General features: G+C 44.4%; 1 gene segment (V, D, J or C); it reads right to left on the bottom strand.

The window, feature by feature from the left end:
* Positions 1-594: 594 nt before the first annotated feature.
* Positions 595-22,019, bottom strand: part of LOC105300512 — a 48,779-nt gene continuing 27,354 nt past the window's right edge. The window contains 4 exon segments of the C gene segment in view: positions 595-1,137; positions 1,837-1,944; positions 2,823-2,867; positions 4,355-4,606. Coding sequence covers positions 1,838-1,944; positions 2,823-2,867; positions 4,355-4,606 — 404 coding nt within the window.

Here is a 22,019-nt window from a genome sequence, read left to right as displayed (position 1 = left end):
ATTTCCCCTTTTCACATCCTCACACCCAGGATGGTGGGAATGTAAGTCTGGGGTCACAATCTCCTCCCCTCCTTCACTCCTAGACTGGGCACCCGAGGGGCTGGACATTGGGTTGGAGCCCAGGCAGGAGAGTAGTAGGTGGTCCCCAGCCATAAATTTGTGGGGCAATGCACAGTTTTGACGGGAATCCAGTCTGAAAGGAAAGGCAAAGGAAATGCTCCTGGGGGATGAGAGACAGTGGGCGGCATTTGGGGGACACTTGCTGTGTGGTCCCCGTCTGCCAAATTTCAGCTACAGGTCACTACCACCCATGTACATGGGCTTCCTGCCATGAGTGGCCCAGCGGTGTGGTGTGAAAACGGAAGAGCAGGGACCCAAGCTTTTAAGTGGGTTTGCCTGGCCCTCAGCACAGCCTTCTAAGTGGATTTTTTAAGAGGTTATTCCAGGAAGAGGTTTGACTTAAGCAGCTTCTTGAATTAGCTTGTCCTGAATGTCATCGTGGACAGATGCCTTGGTTGCTGTCTGCCTAGCTAGTGATCAGCAGCGAGCCGAAAATGACCCCGACCAAACCCAGTCAAACAGGAGGACAGTCTCTGATCTTCCAAATCACTTTTAATGAAGCCGTGGAAGCAGAACACACAATGTGGCTCGGATACACAGCATAGCAGGGCCTAGATAATGAGAGAGTTTTCCCCACATCTTGGGAGAAAGGGTAATATGTCTTTCTTTATGAACACTATTTAAAAAATATAAGCTCCTCACAACATTCTCCAGGAGCTAGAGCTTGGGAGAAGCCCCTGGGGATCCATCGCGCTGTGGGACATCAGAAGCAGTCTCTGGGAGGGGTAGGGGCCGTCTCCACAGCCAGGAGAGGTTGCAGCAGCCCCTGCCTTTGCCGGGAACGTTAGGCAGTGACAAGCAGCAGTGAGGGAACAGAGGGGTGGCAGCAGCGCTTGGTAGCTCTCCAGCATCTCAATCACAAATATCTGGTAGGATCCAGTTGGTGGCATTGCCAGAGCTGCAGAGGGAGCCTTCTCCTTCATGGAGGCTGAGGGCGTGCCTCTCTGCTTAAAGAGGCAGAGGAGGGCGGTGAGGAGTGGGGGGCAGGGAGCACTCGGCTCTCGCATTCTTGGTGACCTGGGATGAGGAAAAACAGAGTTAGTCTGGACGCCGAGGAGACAGACCCAGGGCAGTTAGGATGCGGTGGAGATGCCTCCATTTGTAGAGCTCTAGGAGCAAATGGACCCTGGAGTTCTTTTTGCTGGTGGTGGAATGGGATATGCTTGTCAGGAGGATGACCAGGGAAACTGGGGGAAAGGGGCGTGGAGACTCTAGCCAGGAGGAGGGTGTAATGTGAGTACAATATCTCCTCGCTGTATTGGAGGCCGAGGACGTGAGGAAAGGAATTGGGAGCCCCATTAGATTTTGCAGTGAAAGAGGTACAGCGGTGGGCAGAAGTTATGACAGAAAGCACGAACGAGTGTCAGGGTCCTGAGTGTCTCTATTCCACTCATTAGAGTGTGGCTCTTGATGTTACTTGGCCTCATTTTCTTCATTTCCAAAATGTGGATAGTAGCAACTGTTCTTCATACTTTGTAAGAGAGACATGACTCAACTGAGGTGGCTCTTGTCACCCGAAGAGGGTGTTGGGTTATGCAAACGTTCCAGGCCCGTTATTAACAAGAGAAACCCCTAACAGGAGAAAGTGGAGGAGTGTGGTGGGCTCAGACCTAGGGCCTAAAAAGAAGAAGACCCTGGGCGGAGGTTTGCTTGCAGAGCTTGGAGACCCACCCCAAGACCCTCGTACCCCGCCTCCCAGCTGCAGCGCCCGCTCACCTCAGCTGGACCACAGCCGCAGCGTCATGAGCAGGTTGAACCCGACCACTTTCAGGAGGAGGATGCGGTACCCGAACACTGACAGGTTTTGGAAGTTTAGGTTCATGTCTGCAAAACCAAGAGGGCGCGGTAGTTATAAGCATGCACGCCCGAGGTCCACACAGTGCTCTGTGACATATCAGTGGCTTTGCTGAAAGCAGGGGCGGGTGGGTGGGGTGGGCTTCAGCTCCTGGCTCTACTTCTCCCTTTTAGCTTCTGTGCACATTCCCTCGTAAATATATTCGTACATTCCTCGGGGTCAACGGCATTTCATTTCAAAAGGAAAACACTAACTGCACTTGGTCCTTATTTTATTTCTGAGCCTCTCAGGAGATGGGGATGAGGTGGGTGCTCAGAACTTATTGAGATCTCTTGGGTCTGGGCCCCTTAGTGGGAATCCAGTGGCTGAACCACAAGAGGAATGACTCATAAAAACAGCTCAAGTGGAAGTGAATGTGGGCCCAGGGTAGATGATGAGGAGTGATGGGGATCCTTCAGAGACAGTATCACCACCTACATGAGTTTTGCTGCTTTTCTTGAAAGAAGGCAAAAGCCCCCTGGCAATGGTGGGCAAATGTCCCCAGGATGACTGGGTTAATTTAGGGTTGTACATAAGCCCGTCATAGCTGAGCCACCCAGGAACCCTTGTCCCTCCTGACAGTAGAGTGACCGAAAGGAATACAGAGGCCTAGGAGGGGGTCAACTAAAACTTGAGACACTCTCAAAATGCTTAGAATGGAAAAGAAAATTAGAGGTGGTGAGAGGAAGCCGGGAATTCAAGAATGACTCTAGGCACCTCTGAGCAGGGCTCTAACTGCTCTTCCTGTTCCTCATAATTTCATTTCTAGATCCACAAAAACCTTCCCACCTCCCCTACCTGGGCAGAATTATCGTGAGTTCATTTCCTCCCCAAATCTGTGCAAAGCTGGGATAGATCCCTCTCTTACCTGTTTCAAAGCTTTTCTCAACCAATGTGGCATCACAGGGAAAGACTAAAAAGAGAAACAAAGCAATTTTCATAGAGTCCAGACCGTGCTGACCCTCCCACCCCAGACCTCTTAGGAGTTGGATAGTGAGTGTCTGCAGCCTTTCCACGCTTCCTCGTGGAGAGAGCTTGTCGCATATGGGCACCTGCTGGGGAGAGCCACTGGCCCTATTAGGACCAACGCCTTGGCTTCTGGGCATCATTTCATTCACTTAACAAACACTGGTTTTGCAGAGTCCATGTTACACGACACAAGGCCAGAAAGAACCATCAGACACAGTGGTAGGTTCCAGGCTGGAGTCCAATCGAGGTAATAGGACACGCACAGAGACGAATGCCATAAGGGCTATAGATACTTTCATGTGTTCCACAAAGGTTCAGTCCCTGCACTCCAAATTTGTTCCTTTGTTTTCCCCATCTCAGTAAATGGCACTATTTACTCAGTCAATACTTAGCTGCGCAGGCTACCTTCCTCAATCCCCTCTTTTCCTTCTTATTCCTACATGGTTCTACCTTTGAATCTCAGTCAGTGTTGGCCACTCAACTTCCCTGCTGCCACCCTGTCCCGGTTTCTGTTGTCTCTCTGCGGCAACACCTTCCTTTTGGCTTTCGCTCTTGCTCCGACAAGCCATTCTCCACTCAGCAGTGTGCTCTTTTAAAGAAGTAAATTAGATGTCATTTCTCTGCTTAAAGCCAGAGATAGTATCTGTGAGGCCCTATGATCTGGCCTCTGCCTACTTCTTCCATCTCATTTCCAACCGCTCTTCCTTTTTCTCAGTAAGCTCCTGTCTCAGGGCTCCGCAGGGTCCTCTGCCCTTGGCATGGATGACAACTTCTTTAGATCTCAGATCATATAGCATTTCCCCAGAGAGTTCTTCCCTGACTTTTGTCCCTAAGATGGCTATTTACTCAACTCCAAGTTAAAGCATATATTATAATCCGAAGTGATCTAGATTTCCTCTTGCCAATGGATGGTCTCCCCCGGTTAGAATGGAGCTTCTCGAGGGCAGACCCCTCATCTGACTAGTTTACTCTTCCGCTTCAGTACCTGGCATGTCGTACGTGCATAATCAGTGGTTGTTGAATGAATGAATGCGTGAGGTCAGGAGCTGGGAAAGATCTTTGGCCAAGAGAATGAAACAAGGGCAGGGATCTTGGAGAAGGGCATTAGAATGAGGTCTGGAAGGGCGGTAAGGGGCAAACAGCTTGAGCAGAGGCAGGGAGGTGGGAACTCGGGGTGGGCGAGACTAAGGGCCAGTGCCCTCTCCTGCCACCTTCTCCCCATCTGCTTTTTGCCTAAGATATTCTATCACTTGCCAGGGCGGGGCTGACTGGTGCCCAGTAACAAGAGGGTAGGGGGCTTTGCTGATAGTTGATGAGGCTGAGACCACCAATCAGAGCAGCATTTAGATACCACTGGCCTGAGCCGTGGGCACAGCCAGGCCTCTTGAAGTGAGGAGACTCAGCTTGCACAGGCGCCAAGGCTGCACTCACCTGAGCTGGAGTAGAAGGTCTCGTTGAAGGCGCCTTGGCATTCAAAATCATTGCTGTTGCTCCAGAGCAGGGCCCCGTTGCTCTTGGAACCTGTGGCTCTCATGTGCAGCGCGGTTTTGTCTGTGCTGAACACTGTGGGCCCCGTCTTTTGGGACACATTGGTTTCAGAATCAAAATCGGTGAATAGGCAGACGGAAATGTTGGATTTAGGGTTTCTAAGCTGGTACACGGCAGGATCGGGGTCTGTGATATCTGTGGGCCAAAAAGACCTGGGTTAGGAGATGTTCGTTTCCCTCCTTGCCCCAACCCAGGCCTGAGTCCAGATGCCAGTGGTGGGCCAGAGCAGGGCTCTGTGGGGCTGGTGGGTCACATCCTCAGGCTTTAGATGGGAAAGAACATTCTAGAAACCAGCTGTATACAGCAGACTAGGATTCAGGGATAGGCACAGGCCATGAGTCCCGGCCAAGAGCCCAGGCTTTCAGTGAACGCTTTCCGTCTGTCCCTGCCTGCCATTTAAAGAAACCAGGAACGAAGATCTACTTAATGGCGCTACTCATTCTCCTACTTAATGGGAACTTCTTACAAAGCTCAGTGGGCCCAGTAAACAACAACAGGGCTCTGGCAGGACAAAGCAAGCACGGAATAAAGGCCCGGAAAAGCAAACCATACATCTTGGCATCTGGGTTGGTCTCCCACACTTAGGCTGGGCACTGACCGGAACTGGAGGTTTTTAATAGGCTGGACTTAAGTTGGAAGATAGGTCACATCACAGGGAGATTTCTCTCATCTATGAAAGATCTGGACTATAAATCAGAACGCCTCTGTCCAAGCCCTGGCTCTACCATTTACTAGATACGATGAGGCCTTGGGCAAGTTACGCCACCCCTTAAATCTCATGAATTTCATCTGTAAAATGAAGCTGTTGCCTCGTCCACCTTCCTAACCAGGCTTTTCTGAGAAACAGATGAGAGTTTCCCCATATAAGATTATAGTTAATAAACTGTAAAGTATCGAACAGATGTAAGTAATTGCAGCTATTGATACTACCAGGATACTGCCACGATAATGTGATACCAAGTAATATACAGTCGGTTTCTACTCTTCACCCTCTGGAAGCAGGAGTTGCTGGAGGCTTTTCCTCAGTGCTAAGAATCATTTTTCAGTATTTCCGTAGGATTTCATGTTTTTAATGCAACTCTCATTGTTTATTCTTTCGGACCTCCTGCTTTCAGAGGAGGAAGCAGAGGTTTGCAGAGAGGAGTTGCGGCCACCCAGAGAGTTTACAGCATGGTTGGGACTTGAGCTTCCTGCCCCTGTGGTTCTCGGCCCCCACAGTTCCTCCCCATGCAGACAAGGCTTCTCAGACTAGTGATACACCCTACTTGCTGAGCCAGCCAGGGTGGCCTTGGCAATGCAGACATCTGGCCGGACCGAAACCTGGGAAATCAGCCCTTGGCATGGCTTTGGGGTGCTGAGTCAAGGCAGAGCTGCCCATGGGTGGGGCTGCCCCTAGAGCAGCAGAGCAGAGTCACGTGTGAAGAAATTCTAAAGTTCTGGCACGGAAGGATTCTGTCTGCTCCCTTTCAATCTCCACGTGCCTGGGGTCCTGGCATCACTGCGGGTTAAGGCCCTATGACATAAATCTTTTACTGGGAGGGGAGAGATGAGAAGCCATTAGCACCACCAATACACTCCAATTAATTTGTTAGTCATCAGCGGGACTGGGCAGGGGGACATGGAAAGGTGTGAAGGTGCCTAGAGAATGTGGCCTCAAAAATAAGGCAGAGGATAAGGTGTCGCCAGATGCAGTATGGCCTTAGAGGGGAGAGAGGGTGGCTGTGGGGGCCAGATTCTCAAATTTGAGTTCTGGTTAAACACTCACTTAATCCCTGGAGCCAGTGGGGGCCAGGCTGGAGAAGGTCAAGACCATGCTGTCTAATATGGTAGTCTTTAGCTGCATGTGGCTATTTATATTAAAACTAACCAAAGTTAAATAAAATTTAAAATTCAATTAAGAACTAAAACTTCATTTTAAAAGCTCAATAGCCACACGGGGCTGGTGGCTACAGTATTGGGCAATGCAGTCTAATAGAGCATTTCTATCGTCACAGGAAGTTCTATTGGACAGCACTGGTCTGGAGAGCATAATGCCATGGAACCTGAGATTTTGAGGAAAGGCAGGGCTGAGTGTGAGACTTAAAAGTCACCTTTAAATCTGTAGGGGGTGACCACCAGGGCAGCCAATTGCTCAGCTTTGCTAGAGAGAGATCGAAATGAAACAGCAATAAATGAAGTCAGAAGAATTGAGGTGATTTTTAGCCCCTTTTATGTCCTGTTTTTACCAGTGGGTACCGTTTGGGCTTCTTTATCTGCGTTTTTGCTGCTGTTTCTCCTGTCTGGCTTCCGTACTTCCGATTTTCTTTTTTGCTCACCCTCTTCGCCTGGCCTTCATCTCAGTCTCTTCTTTGAGCTCATCTCCAAAGTACTTGTTTAAAACAAGCTCTTCATATTGGCTCCCTGGGATGTGACAGCAAATGCCTGTGTCTGGTTTACTGCTGTATCCCTAGTAACTGCCACATACTAGGTACTCAAAAAACAATTTTGGGCTAGTGACCATCAGACTTGCAAAATTTCTGCTTGTTAGACTTTTTGGTCAAAGAAGCTGGCTATTCATTTCTAAACTTGATATATATATATATTTTAGCCCCCTTTTACTTTTACCCCCATATATCTCTGCTGCAACCTTATTATTATTATTATTTTTTGTCTAGAAACAAAAAACGAGTCACTTTTAGTTCGGAGGTCTTTAGGGGTCTATCTGCCCTGGGGGAGAGACATCCTATTCCACCCTAGCAAGATAAACATAGCCTACCCCTGATGACATATCAGAAGGTAGACTTGGCAAGACTGGATCAACTTTTCATTGTGGAAGTTCAGCTATTCTAGATCCTAACCTTTCATTTTAATTCACAACTAACCACAGAAGCACATGTCCCAATTCTCTAGTGCTTTAGATCCCCAGGGGGCACAGCAGTGATTGAAACCACTGAATCCGTGCTTTGTAGTTAGGCACTAGGAACCTAGAAATGTGAGTTAGCAACACTGACTGTGAGTCCCATTGAGGCTCTGATGAGCTTTAGGAAGCAGTGACACTTCCTGGGAAGACTTACCCGGAATAGTGGAAACTCTGGTGCCTTTGCCAAATTGTATCTGGTAGGCAAGATTTTCATAGCACTTTCATTGTTTCCATTACGGAAACCCGTAGGTTCCTCCTCCTCTGAGGGATGGGGTGACCCCTCTTAGAGCCCACTGAGGAAGGAGAGGGGAGGTCCCTACACTATGAGCCATCCATGGAAAGAGCTGGTCCCTTTCACTTTCACATCCGGTCTGCATTTCTAAATTGGATCCCCAGTTTCCCAGTGGCTGGTCCTGGCCTTAATTGTCCGTATTCTCTTGAAGATTCTAGTATTCCTTTTCTCCATTGTCTAGGAAGATATCTTTGCCTTTCTCTCCATCCAACTTTATCATCAGATGTGTTTACTTAAGCCAAAATGCATGTGCCTTGTTTATTCCCAAGATCACACCTTCTTTCTTACTGTTCTTTGTGCCTGGGACCCTCTTCCCTCCTTTCTTTGCCTGTACAGGTCTTGCCTATTCTTCAAGTTCAGGGAACCCTTTCTACTGCATACGATCTTCTCCATTCGGCCAACTTTCCAGCTAGGATCCAATTCCTCTGAATCTCTAATGTGCCTGTTGACATCATTATTGATTAAAACACTCTTCAGGCTGCTAAATTTCCAATAGTTCTGCCCCTTTGGCTAGTTTTTATACTATTTAGGGCAGGTCAGGAATCTATCTTAGGTTTCTTCATACTCAGTCTAACATTTCGTAGAGTGATGGCCACATAAAAGGCATTTAAAAATAACCATTGGATGATTAAAGTCAAATTTTAATGTGTTTGACCCAGAGAAACACACACTTTCAAAATTGATAGTGATGCCATTTCCCTTCACAGAGGCTTCTGTAACACAATTACTCATAACACCTACAGTTGGCCTCACCACAGTAATAACCGATCTCCCGAAGGGAAGGATTAGTGATATTGGCCCATGGCGTTGCAAATGGTGCCACCTGGGCTGACTCACCAGCTATTATGGATACTCGGGTTCCTTTCCCAAATGTGAGTTTTCCAGTCATTCCTCCAGTATTCACACTGCAGGTGACACCATTACAGAAACTCACTAGCCCTACCTCCCACTTCAATAGGAGAAGCACTTATTTCCCATAGAGACAGGAGAATCACACTCTTTAGAGTTAGACCTTCTGCTCTTTTGTATTGAGACTTTGTCACTGGTGTGTTCGATCCTTTTACTCCTGCTCCATCCTGCTGTGGAGCCCTGGGTTGGAGGTTGTGATTTCAGTAAACCAAGAATTCAATAGAGCAGACACCCGTGCTCAAGGCAGTGGTATCTAGGATCCTTTCGTGGAAGGTCCAGAACTACTTGCCCATCACCTGCCTCATGATTGTGAAGGCCCCAGCCTAGCAATGTTTCCGGAGCATTGAGTGCTAGATGAGAGGATTTTCGAGGGATGGGTGGAAAGGACCATTTGGGATCCTCCAGAAGAAAATACATAGGTTCAGCTTTGCATCTTGGACAAAGAAGAATCAGTTGTCCACAAAATGCTTTATATCTTGGGAACATCTGTATCATTTAAAACAATATTTACTTTGAGCATTGCGCATTATGAAACCTAGTACGTGCTTTAAATAAATTTACATAAATTCTCCTTAGCTTTCTTTGGTCTCTCAGCCTGTTTTCTTATTCTTTTATTCATTTTTTTTCCCCTGTACCCCATTTCCCAGGAGTGGGGATTACGTTTTCTAAAACATATGCATTCTTCCTAGGGACTAATAATGGAGAAAAAGAAAGAATTAGTTGTCAATGTCCACCCTTGCCCCACTCTACTTACTTGGCTGGACACTCACTCTGGTCCCTGCTCCAAAGATTAGCTTGTTACCACTGCGATATCCCCACTACATGTAAGGTTTTTGCAATAACCTTCTTGATGGTAATCTGCTGGAACCTGCCAAGATCCGAGAGCTCCCTGGGTCTTTGTTTCTTAGATTTCCTATTTACCAGGGAAGCTGTTCCCCTTTCCCTTTATAATAACATAAACTTTAGTATAGCAAAGCCTTGATGATGATGATAATAATTTTAAAAAGCTACCATTTATTGATGACTTACTATAACCTGGGCATTGTCTCATATTATTACGATATGCTTATTGTCATTTTTCTCTTTATTAGCTGGAGACGGTAGAGCCAGAATTTTCCCTAGGTCTGCAAGCTTTCCAGCTGTGCTGTGAACACCATACTTTCTTATTTCACATGGTATAAGGGGTCAGGGTCACTTTTATCCTGGGAGAAGCTTAAAACTCTACTAAACTTCAGAGAGGATGATTCTGTGAGCAGGCATCCCCATACCACGCTCATTAGCCAAACTAGGGAATTTAGTTACCTGTTGCAATACAAGAGAATTTGTGTTTGCTATTAACTCATCACTTTTCCCCAAGGACGCTTAGCTAATTTCCTGAATGTTCAGATTATCTGGTGCTGATAGTAATCAGTTTTGCTCTAAAGCACTGAGTATCTAGAATTCTTTTTATGTTTCTGTAAATTATGCTGCTCAGATTTTCATGTATTCTATTGGCTCTTGGCACTTCTGTCTTTAATATGAGACATGGGAACCTTTTAAGTCACCGAGAGCTTGTAGAAATGAAAAACAAAGTGTCTCGTATATCCCCAACTTGGCCATAAATCATCTCCTGTTTTCTTATAGACGAGTCATCAGTACCTTTGCCCTGGTCATTTGCATGGTCATACTCACCTGGGTGTACAACCAGCCTGGTCCCCGCTCCAAAGGTCAGCTTATTGTAGCCGCCAGACAATACACAACAGGAGGATGCTTTACAAGAACTCTAACCTGGCAGGGTCAGGCTTGCTGGGGAGCGACGTCTCCTGTCCCTGTGTTACAGGCTCCTCTACGTTACTTTTTCTCTGATACGAGAGAGAGAAGTCTGGCCCCATGATTCCCAATCCCTTGGCTTCTTGTGTACTCGCCCCACACACCTTTCCCTCATGGCCAGCTTGAGCTGGTCTGGCCTTCTGGAAGGTGGATGCCTGTTCTGGGTCCCACAACTGATAGTAAAGAAAGAACATTGGAAGAATGTGGGGAAGAGCCAGGGATTAATTTGGGAGATAAATCTTGAGGGAAATTTTATAGCACTGGTATACACGGAAAACCTCCTGTAGGGCTTAATCATGGATTGGCGGCCTACGACAAGCGCTCCTTTCAGAAAGTGGTTCTGTTATTCCTTGAGGGTAGAGACTAGAATTGCTCTAAGAATAGTCACATAACTGCAGAAGCAGGACTTCTTAGCTACGAAGGTTGTGAGAATCAGGACTGAATTATACATGAGGCCTGGGAATCTCTGCTCTGGAGTTTTCTAAGATTCGGTTTGATATCCATACGTGGAAAAAATGTCTCCAAAGTTTGAATGTGATTTATCCAAGTACCTCTCAGTGAGGATTTCACAGAACCCTAGTTCTTCTAAATTTCTTCGCAAGAAAGGTTTTAAGCCCAAATGAGTTTGGAAAGTGCCCTATACTATATTTCATTCTTGAAGACTGACAATGGGTATTAGCATTTTAAAGGCTCTGAGAAGGCCTGTGGTAAAATAGTCCAGTGCTTCTCAAACTTATTTGATCTAATAATATAATTTTTTTTTCTTTTTAAAAGACCCATTAACGTCTGTGGAACATATGCACATTTAGGTATATATGCCTTGGGAGTCCCTTCTCTAGTTCCAAGTATTTATAATTCCACCCTAAATTTTAGCCTAATTTTATCCTTAAGTTTTCTGTGTTCTGAATCTGTTTGTTCTTCTCCTTAGCCCTGTGGACACAATTAGGGGCCTCGTTGATGCTGATTATTTCTTTCTAATCATTATGAAACAGCTTATTTCTATCTGGGTGAACATGTAGTCATCTGTATAGCAAATTCTCTTGCCATGGCTTGAGGGCAGATACAGATACAGTCACTGTGCAGGACCCACTGTGCCCCAACAGTGTGCAAGATTGGCCTGCTAGGAGAAATGGCACCTTTAAAGCCTTCTCCACATGTGAATTTATTGGTGTTCATTCCCTACACCTTCCTACACGTCTTGAAGCTGTGTACTATTTCAAAGAAGATTCTGGTCCAAATGGAGAATAGTGGAGGTGCAGACTTCACGTATCTATCACCACTCCTCTTTCATTTTTGCTGCTAACACCCATTTCTGCTGGTTCCTTATTACAGGTATTGTAGTTCTTATGCCTCTGAACTCTGGTTCTTGAGAAATATGATGAGTTGCAGGCTTTCTAAATGCAGCCTGAACTGCCCCATGGCAGGGAAGAGGCTTTAGTGAAGCATGCAAATGAACAAATAAATAGGGAGGAGGTTTCCCAAGAGAGATGGGCTTTCTGCCACTCACCCACATTTATTTGGTGACACTTATGTGCCACGCACTGTGCTGGGCTGTGGAGGTGTGGGATGAAGGAAAGAGGGTCCTGGCCTCACAGAGCTTACAGTGCAGCGCAGGGTGCATATAGATGCCAGGCAACCAGGGTAGAAGGTTGTGCTGTCTCCCTTTCTCTTCCCATTGCAACTTTGCATATGCCTCCACTACAACATGGTGACACTAGGCACGATCGACTGTTTGTACAGCTATTTACCCACTGTAAGATCCTGGATGGCAGAGACTCTGCATTTTCTTTCATTCCTCTCTCCCTTCCTCACATCTAGCATAGGGCTTAGAATATAATAGTTGCTTAGTAAATATTTGTTGAATTAAAAAGCCCTCTAAATATTTTAATTCATTTTTAATGCAGTCTTGCTTTCTATCTTTTTTTTATAAGGACTATTTCATTTTTCTTTTCGGTCCTTATGGTTTTATTTTCTCAACTTTCTATGGTTTTTGTTGCATTACTTAGGCATTAAGCGCTTTCCCTATCTCTCGATAAGATGTAGAGTTTTGTGAGAGTGTGTTCAACACCCAGGGTCTTTGGGAAGTTTAATTTATCACCTTTCACGAAAACTAGATGGCAACAAAAATAATTTTTTTGGCATAATTGGTCACAATATCTTCTTTGATAAAGATCTTTTGTCTCAAAGGAACCTAAAAACAGCAAAAGAGTCTGCCTCTGTAATAATGAAAAGGCCAATTCCCACTGGCAATTACTACTGTAAGAAAATAAACCACTACTGAGCCAGTGGCTGGGAATTCAAATTTCAGAACATTCAAGCCTCATAAGGAAACATGAGAAATCAGCTCAGGAAGTGCAGATTCATCATATAAGAAAGTCAAGTAGGGACTTTCTGTGTCTTTGGCGAGTCTAAGGTCAGGCACTTACTTGGATTCACTTGGAGTTTCGTTCCACTCCCAAAAGTGAGTGTTCTGCTGCTTGTGTCCACACCCTGGTACAGTCCAGTACAAATACCTGCCCTCTGCCGTCTGGCGTGGCTGCTGGGCCCTCTCCCACATTACAGCCTTCACGCTTGGTAACAGAGCTTTTAAATAGCCTGTTCCATTCCATGGTTTTGATGATGAATTTCTCTCTGTGCCACCTGATGCTCAATAAACTGTTCCCTTAGGTTTCTACTTCCCTCCCTGCCATATCTGCATCCCGTCAGCCCAATTTAATGAGTTTACTATTTCTTTAGAAATGCTGAATCTTATACTAAGGCTGCCGTGGTCACCATGACAAGAAGCCTCAGGATGGGCCAACCAAAGACCAAACAGGTGGCTTTTGAGGTCTGGTGTCTTCCTTCGCAGAATGCAGAAGGGACAGTGGTAGCAATGTAGTGGCATGGTTAATGAAAAGGCCCTAAAGTCAAATCTAGCTTTGTTGTTCCTAGTTGTGTGATCTTGGGCAAGTTACTTGCCCCAAGCCTGTTTCTACACCTGTAAAATGGGAATAATACCAGCTAAGTAATACTAGGATGGACATGAGCACCAAACAAGAAATTATGTGTGGGACAAAGTGTAGGCATTGGCACTTGTCAGACATTCAGTAAAGAGGAGCTAATAATAGAATGATTCTAGCAACGCTTTACACTGCGGGAAAGGGAAGCAGCTTCTCGTAGCCTGAGACCAGTCCCTCCTCCACCACCCCCTCGGGCACCCTGGCTGAGATGTTCTCATGTAAGATGAATATCTCATAGATCCAAGGGAGGGTACTAAGGGAGAGCTTCAGCCACAGAGAGAGGAGCAGTGTAGACCCCTTGGCTGCCAAGAAGAAAGTCCTGCTTTAGCAATCTAATCAAGAATGAAATCTCTTTTCTCAACACTTGGGCATTTGTCCTCTGAAAGCCCTGTGCAAAACCCTTGTCCAGCACAGCCTCAATCATTTCAATAGACCTGACACACTGATAAATTACTCTCAGGCAATAAAGGACTCCTTTAACGACGAGCAGACCACATCACAGACTTATTATCGTGACATCCTTCCGAAATGTATTTCTGTCTACAAAGTTTCCCTTGATCGTTTCTTTAATACTCACACGGATGAACAACAAGGCGGGTCCCTTTTCCAAATGTAAGTCCGTAGGTCCCTCCTGATACACACAGCGAGGAAAGCCTTTGATAAAACCCGTCTCATGTGGCGCCCCCTCTATTGATTGCCCCAGTAGTGCGACAGTCCAGGGAAACGCTGACTAGTGCTCCCGGCGTTTCGGGGAAACCACCCACAACTGTCCTTGACCCCTGAGCCTTGGTGCCGAGGGCAGTGATGGGAGCCAGGGGTTGAGGACTGGAGAGCTCCTCACCACCTTCCTTCTCTGGGAGAAAACACATTCCTGTCAGCAGAGCAGCAGGCAGCAACTCCCAATACCACCACCACCATCCTGCCTGCTTGGGGGCAGCACCACGGGCCTGACTTTGTTGTCAGATACAGGGGCTCCTAAACGTGCTCTGAGGATGGAGGGCAAAGGAGATTCGATATTATATTGTGCCGAAGGCGTTCTGACCGCCTTTCCTGGACACTCTCCTGTTCTCGTTTTTCCCTTTCCTTTACTCTTTGAAACTTCCCCTTCCTAACCTTCTTTTCTCGTGAGACTCAGGGAGTTGATCCTTGTGGAACCTTGTCCCTGGCCAGACTCCAAGTAGGATTCATGCCTTTCCTTCCCCCTTTACTACCTGGAGATAGCCAAGGCACTCAAAGCTCTTTGAATCCTTTATTTCTAATAACCTTCATTCAGATAGGGCCCTGCTTTTATGAAAACCTAGGACAGAGAAAAAAGTCACATGATTTCTGTAACGTTTCCGAAAGATGGGAAGAAACAGAGATCATGCTCTCAAGTAGGAGACTTCAGAGACATGAAAGCTGAAGCTCACAGAAGTCATGGCCTGGGCCACCGTTCTGAGCCAAGGCCCTCAGTTCTCTGGCCACTGTGTGCTGCTGGCCCTCAGCTGAACTTACACTGGACTTGAGGGCCACGCTAGCCAAGAGCTGTGCGGCAATGCCAGACTCAGACTCGGGAGTGTGGGAGAGAGGCTGGAGCCCTGACCCGGCCCTGAGCTGCCCGCCCAGCATGGCCTTGGACAGATGCTCAGACTTTGGGCCTCTGGATCTCCCTACGACACGAGCAAGAAGTCTCCAAAGTCCCTTCCAGCTCTAGCTTCTGAGGTCCTTTGTTCAGTTTGAAACCCAGTCTCAGGGGAGAGCAGGGGCAGGTTTCATAGAGGATGGGAGTGTGGTCAGTAGAGATGCTGAGAGAAGGGGAGGGTAGAGGAAACAAGGGGCAGGCGAAGGCTTAGGACAGTGGGCACCTAAGAACCTTAGGTGTAGCATTAGTTAAAGACACGTCCTCCCCCTCTACTAGGGAAATAAGAAGTTGTCCAATATGAAAGGTAGGCACGGCGGTGTGTAGGGTAGAGGGGGGTCATTTCTATAGAAGGATCCTGGCTCACTTACTTGGTGTGACGACCACTTGGGTCCCCTTCCCAAAAGTGAATCTGTTGTTTCCATAGTCACACTCTGGGTAAGGGCATTACAAAAAGGTCCAGGTATTGCTTGCTCATTGTCTCATGAAGGGCACACACTCTTCACTGTAGCTCTAAAAGCTGGGAACCCAGAAAGGCTGACCCTAATGTTTTTCCTGAAAGGGGTGGTATGGGGACTTGAAGGAGCCTCCCTAATTGGAGTAACAGCACCAGCCCCCAAGATACTCATTGGCCTACATTTTCCTCTTCACAGCTATCAACAAACACAGCCTCTGACTATTTCTCCTCTAGGTAAACAGAGCCTTTAAAAAATATGAAAAACAAAAAACAAACAAAAAGTGAAACACCTGCCTCTACATAGGCATGGTGGGTGTATTTCTAGAGACACCTGGCAGCAGGTAGGTATTTTCCCACGTCAGTTGCCACGTCTGACAAGAAGACACCATTTACTTGGGGACATACGCAAAAATATATTTTTCACTTTACCAGAAAGAACAGGAGCAAGATCATTTCCAGCATGCCGTGCTATGGCACATGTTACAAACGTGCCTCAGTGTGACTCAGAGTCACCTTGTTTCCTTGCGCTGAACAAGACTCCTGATGACTCATTCCTGTTTCTATCCTCACCTCACTCAAGGAAGCTTACTGCTAAGGAACTTTTTGTCCTCAAGAAAGTCAAACATCTCTGCAGATAAACAGACTTAAATCCTCTTCCAGAAACACACGAGTAAATCGTGTTTGCTTTCTGCCTGGGAATGTGGACTGTCCATTGTCACCGCTGTCCTGCCTCCAGCCCTCTCATCCTGTGCAGGACCAAGCATCGCACGTATCTTGGCACATTCACATATAAATTGTTTTGTTTCTCTGATAAGACTGGAAGTTCTTGAGAGCAGGGACATTTTCTTATATTCTTTTCTTTGTCTCTTTATAAAAAACCAAATATAGTCCCTGGCTTGTTGATGATATTCAGTAACCATTTAATGAACTGAATTGACTTTTACTGTACTTAATTATTGGGATAAGAAGAACTGTTTTGGGAGAGGTTAAAAGCTAAGTATACTTTGGCAAATATGAGCTGCAAAATCGAAGTGCTTAGTTAGGGTAAAAACCAAGGAAGCATTTCTAAGAGAGATAATCAGGAGGTGGTATAAAAACCAAAACATTGTGAGGTTTGTATGGAACCTCAGCAAAGAGGGGGAAACTGAATGAACAAGTAAGTTGTTCTAGACTCCAAAGTAAACTCAAATATCTTTCTTGGTATTGGGTCTCCTTAAAGGGTAAAAAGAATAATATGGAAGAAAAATATATATTCCAAGTTAGCAGTATTGTTATGATCGATAGTGACAAAATAGTAATAATAGTAATAATAATAATAATAATGATATTCTATTATAGACCATCCTAAATGCTACATAAAAAAATGTAAACCCAATATTGGAGGTAGGGCTACACATTTCTGGAGATTTGACTTACTTGGGATGATCAAAAGTCGGGTGCCACTTCCGAACACGAGTGTCTGATAGCCTGTATTCACACTCTGACACATTTCTGTACAGAATGGTGCCCTGTAACGGGGCCACACCCTGGGAGACCTAAGTCACACACGAGTTAGTGCTAAGCAGGTTTCTGCATCTCTGCATGTACCACAGTGGGAGGAGGCATATAATTTAACTACTTAACCTTCATTTCCTCAAGACCATTGGAAGAGGCCAAGAAATAAGACACAATCCAATAGGAGATACTGCTTTGTATAGTGTGGATTATATAAAAAAGGTCATGACCATTCAGGTTGAAAGAGTCATTTGATTAATTACAGAGTTTTAGTTCCAGACAGGACCTAGTGTAGTTTTATCCATCCGCACCTATTAAGTGTTTGGTAAACGTTTCTCGCATGAATGACGCTCGTGTATACTATATAAGGCAACATTATCGTCTCTAACTTATCTTCTTATTTAAATAGCAGACAAAAAAACCATGACCCCTCATCCCCCAAACAAATCAATAAAGACAGATGTCCCTCAACTGTAATACAAATCAGGTTATTTCATGGAACTTACTTGCTTTAACAGATAGTCTTGTTCCTGTCCCAAAGACAACTTTGAAGCTTCCAGTATTTCCCACAGTGATTTGTGCCGTCACAAAATGAGCCATTTCCTTCGCCTTCCATTTTTATACCACAGCTGGGGAGCAGGTCTAGGAAACCTCTGGGAAGGTGCTAATAATAAGAGCACTTTTTTATACTCCCCTAGTAAAACCCATCTGTCTTTTCCTTCCCTGTTCATGAACATATCTCACACCTCCTACCTACTGGAAGTTCAGTTCATTAAACGGTAGTCACTATTCTGTGAGATCCAGGGACCAGGATCCCCAGGTTTTAGTCTCAGCCCTAGTTCTCACTGACTTTATGATATTGGACAGTTCAAACAAACTCCCTGGGGCTTAATTTTCTTATTAGAAAAATAAAGAAGTCTGAATAAGGTGATTTCTAAGCTCCCTTTCAGGGCTAAATTCTATGATCCAGCAATGTCCGAAGAGCCCTCAATGTTACATTTCTCTATAACTCACAAAAAAGTCAGGTACTTGCAGATCAGTTACACTGGTGACTGGTCTACCTGGGCAAAATTCAAGAAATAGCGAGAGAAAAGAGAAATCAGAGCAAGAAAGTGGCTGCTGCCAGCTTCTCTCTCTCCTCTTTCTATTGGGGTAAATGCTCCCAGTAGCCCTTGTACTTTTTGTTTCTTCATTAGTAAAGAAAGAGAATCCTTTGTTCATTTGAGGTATTCAAGTCAAGATTTTCCAAAGCTCTATCTCTAAGCCATGGCAACATCTAAGAATACAAAAGATAAATTCCACGTATTTCCTTACTTACTGTGATTGGCATCATCTATCATTTCTAAATAAGTCCTGGCACAGAGTCTGTGACATAATGTAGTAGAAAGAGCAAGGCTTTGAGATCAAGCAGGCAGACCCTGGTTTGAATTTAGAACTTGTCACTCACTAATCTTGGGATCTTGGACCATTATTTCTCTGAGCCTCAGTTTCTTCTTCTGTAAAATAGGGATACTGCCTGCTGCCCCATAGAGTTGTTTTAAGACAAGCAATACCATATGTCTTGCACTTAGCATCATATACATCATAGGCCTGAGAAGGTGGTTATTATTTCTATGTTGTTAGATTATTGATTAACAAGGTTATTTCCTTAGGGTTATAGAATTTGTTTATGAAATAACCATAAAAGTCCATTGAGTCATATAAAATCTGGGGTGGTATAGGAGTGAGATCCCAGACCACAGATATTTGAGGTTTTCTACCTTTGCATCTCACACTGGAGGAGTATAAGGCCCACAGAGGGGCAACGGCTTGCTCAATGTCATACTGTTAGTTGAGGCCAAATCAAATCTAGAACTAGGCTGAAACCAGAAGCTCCGGGCTCCTTTCTCTGCACTTCACTGACTTTTCTTGAACAATGTTTAGTGTAAAGAGACACAATCTCTAAAGTGACTGGGTACAGCTTATTTGGGCATGGATAAAATGACCTTGAATATCCTCTCCACAATGGGTCTCTGAATCAATGGTAGTGGAAAGTAGAAAGGGTCTATTAATTAGATCATGGCCAGGCAATTTTTTCTCTTCTAACTTTTTTCCTTTATCAGGCTCCATTTAGCTCAGTTCTAGGGCTAAATCTCTAATATTAGACAGAGCTCTCTCAGCTTTATATCTTGGGAAAAATCTTAATGGTTTGCTAAATTCCACACCAAAGAAAGTGCATTCATATAGACTTTGAGTACTTTTACTAATTTAGCTGGGTGCCAACAATCTTAATACTTCAACACTAGATTATGGTTAATTATAAATAAGACACATGACTTTCCTTTTCTCCTGCTCTCCACCATCAGAATATATTTTGTAGTTACCATAAAATCTCACACTTACTCAGCTCAACTTTCAGCCAGGTGCCTGTCCCAAAGGTGAGTTTGTTTGTTCCTCCCCATGAGTCCCACAGTATCTGATGCCTCATAATAAACTCCCTCTGTCACTTCACCTATTTTCCTGACTTGCCTAATGAGTTAGAAAACACTCAAGATTTAATATGGCTATTTGACTTATTCATATGAGGAAAAAGCTCTCCCAATAACCCCAAATAGAATAAATTCATAGGCTGTTGGTGATAGACCAGAGAGGTCATCTAGATCTACTTTCCAATTTATAGATGAGAAAATTAAGGCCGGGAGGCAAGAGATCTAAGTTACAGTGCTAGCTGGTAGCAAAGACCAAAACATGAGTCAGTTTGATTCTCAATCTAGTGTTTTCCCCTTTCCACCACAAACTGAATGTATTGTGGCATTTACTTTATTCTCTTTTGCCCTTTTGCCTGGACACTTGATTTCAATTAAAGAAGCATTTAATCAAGCACTTTGTAAAAGGACCATGTTAGACACTTCACAGGATATAAGAAGAGACTCTGCTCTCAAGGATCTTTCAGTTTTAATAGGCAGATCTTCTCAGTAATGAAAAATTTCTGTAGCTATATATGTCACCAGATTGTCCAAGGTTCTACAACTAAATTTGAGATATAGAGAGTAAGAGGAACAGGAGAGATGCCTGGGGAGAGACTACAGTCCAGGCTTTACACAGGAAGCCAGGCTTTTTGTGGAGAAACAGGTTTCCCCTAAGTATCTAGGATGTTAGTTTCTACTCCATTCTGACCTATTGATTTAATTTTACTTTTACTTCCAACTTTTCTGTTAGCTATTTTCATTTTTAAAAGTCCCCCTATGAAGGCTCAACCTTAAATTCGTAGGTCAGCTAATGAAACAAGGATGACATATCCATAAGGGTAAACCACAGTAAGACATGTAGATGCCTTAAATCATATAAGAGGAAAACTGGGGTGAGATGGGGTCAATATTTACCTGGAGAGACAAGAAGTATAGTGCCCTTTCCAAAGGTGAGTGTGTTGTATCCTGAATCTACACTATAGCAAACCCCTATACAAAAATAGCCCGCAGTGTTGGACTTTTCAGCCTCTGATCTACATAGGGTAAGGGAAAGAAAATCATCATTTATGGAAAACCTATTATGCGCCAAGCAGGTTAACAATCTTTATATATTACATTACCTCATTTGGATCACAACAATGCCATGAACTTAGACATTATCATCCTTATTTTATAAATCAAGGACAGGTGATACGAAGGCTAAGCTGTCGAACCAGCACTGCTAACAAAGACACAAATAGCCTAGATGCACGAGACAGATATAGGCTTAGGACAGATAAATCTTAGGAGGAACTATGAGAGAAGAATCTGTCTCCTCCTTGTTCCTACTAGAATGACACTGCTGTTATCATTTATATATGTAAATAATATATATATTTACATGTATTTATAATATATAAATATATTATGTGTAAAATGTAATATAATATATAAAATATGTATAATAGTAATATCACTATTACCAGAGTTCTGATGTCTGGTTCTAGCAAAATAATTATATATAATGAGACACCAGAACTCTAGTAATGGTGATCCAAAAAACTGCAGCTCACCCTCCATTACACAATCATTTCTTGTGTGTAAAGACATTTTATCCTCAATCTTTCTGTTTTTCCTCTGATCCCCCACTTACCAGGCCTGACCAGCAATCTAGTCCCACTTCCGAAGATCCATTTATAGCCTCCATCCTTCCCACAGTGTTATTTAGTCAGCACAAAACTCCCACAAGCCCACACATCCTTCTTATACCTGAGACTAAGAGATATAGCCATTTCACCTATAAAACAGGTTAGATCTTAACTTTCTTTTTACATTCCACATAATACACAGGCCATTTGACCCAGATTTGAGCATTTATTGTGCAACACTTAAAATGAAGTCTCTATCTACCCACATGTCTATCACCATCAAACTCATGATTTTCAGCTCTATTTATCCAACAGGTGTATCTAGTCCTTCTTCTGTCTCCATTACAGTTACAAATTTTTAGATTCCTGCCATAGTGTCTCTCCTAATTTTAACTTCCATCAATCAGAAACTTCATGGAATAGCATCCAGATCTCTATGAGTGACAGCTTCCTGCTCCCTCTGTCAACTCGTTTTGCAGACTCAGTGGTAGCCTTATAACTTACTCAAGTCCTGTTCTGCCCCCAAAGCTGGGCGTCCCTGTAATTAAGAAACACCCAGTCTGCTTCGGGTCTGGTTAAAAAAGAAAACACCATTCGTCTTTTTAGTTTTTGCCCTTTGTAAATCCTTGTTTTCAGTGGCTTCACAGGTAACGTCTTGGCTTTATTTTCTATTAAGAAAGAACACAGCTCTTATGGAACAATACTATTAGAATGTTAAAGGATAGATGAGGGATCCTTCTACGATCTCTCCTGAGGATGGCCAGAGAAAGCCCATTGCATCCCATTATGTGCTCCAAATGCTACAGTCTCAGAGAAGACGACGTAAGGAAGGAGATATGCTTAAGAAGTTAGACTTACTTGGGGTAACTTGGAGCTTTGTTCCGGTTCCGAAGGTAATTCGATTACCCCCAGAATTCACACTGTAATGTAGGCCTTTACAAAATGGCTTCCTATTTCCTGCCTTTTTCATTTGAGTAGCATTCAAGTTGCTCTACT

This window comes from Pteropus vampyrus, unplaced genomic scaffold, assembly GCF_000151845.1.
Source record: "Pteropus vampyrus isolate Shadow unplaced genomic scaffold, Pvam_2.0 Scaffold213, whole genome shotgun sequence".
NCBI lineage: Eukaryota > Metazoa > Chordata > Mammalia > Chiroptera > Pteropodidae > Pteropus > Pteropus vampyrus.
The sequence above is the reverse complement of the archived record's forward strand: the minus strand, read 5'-3'. Positions and strand labels throughout refer to the sequence as shown.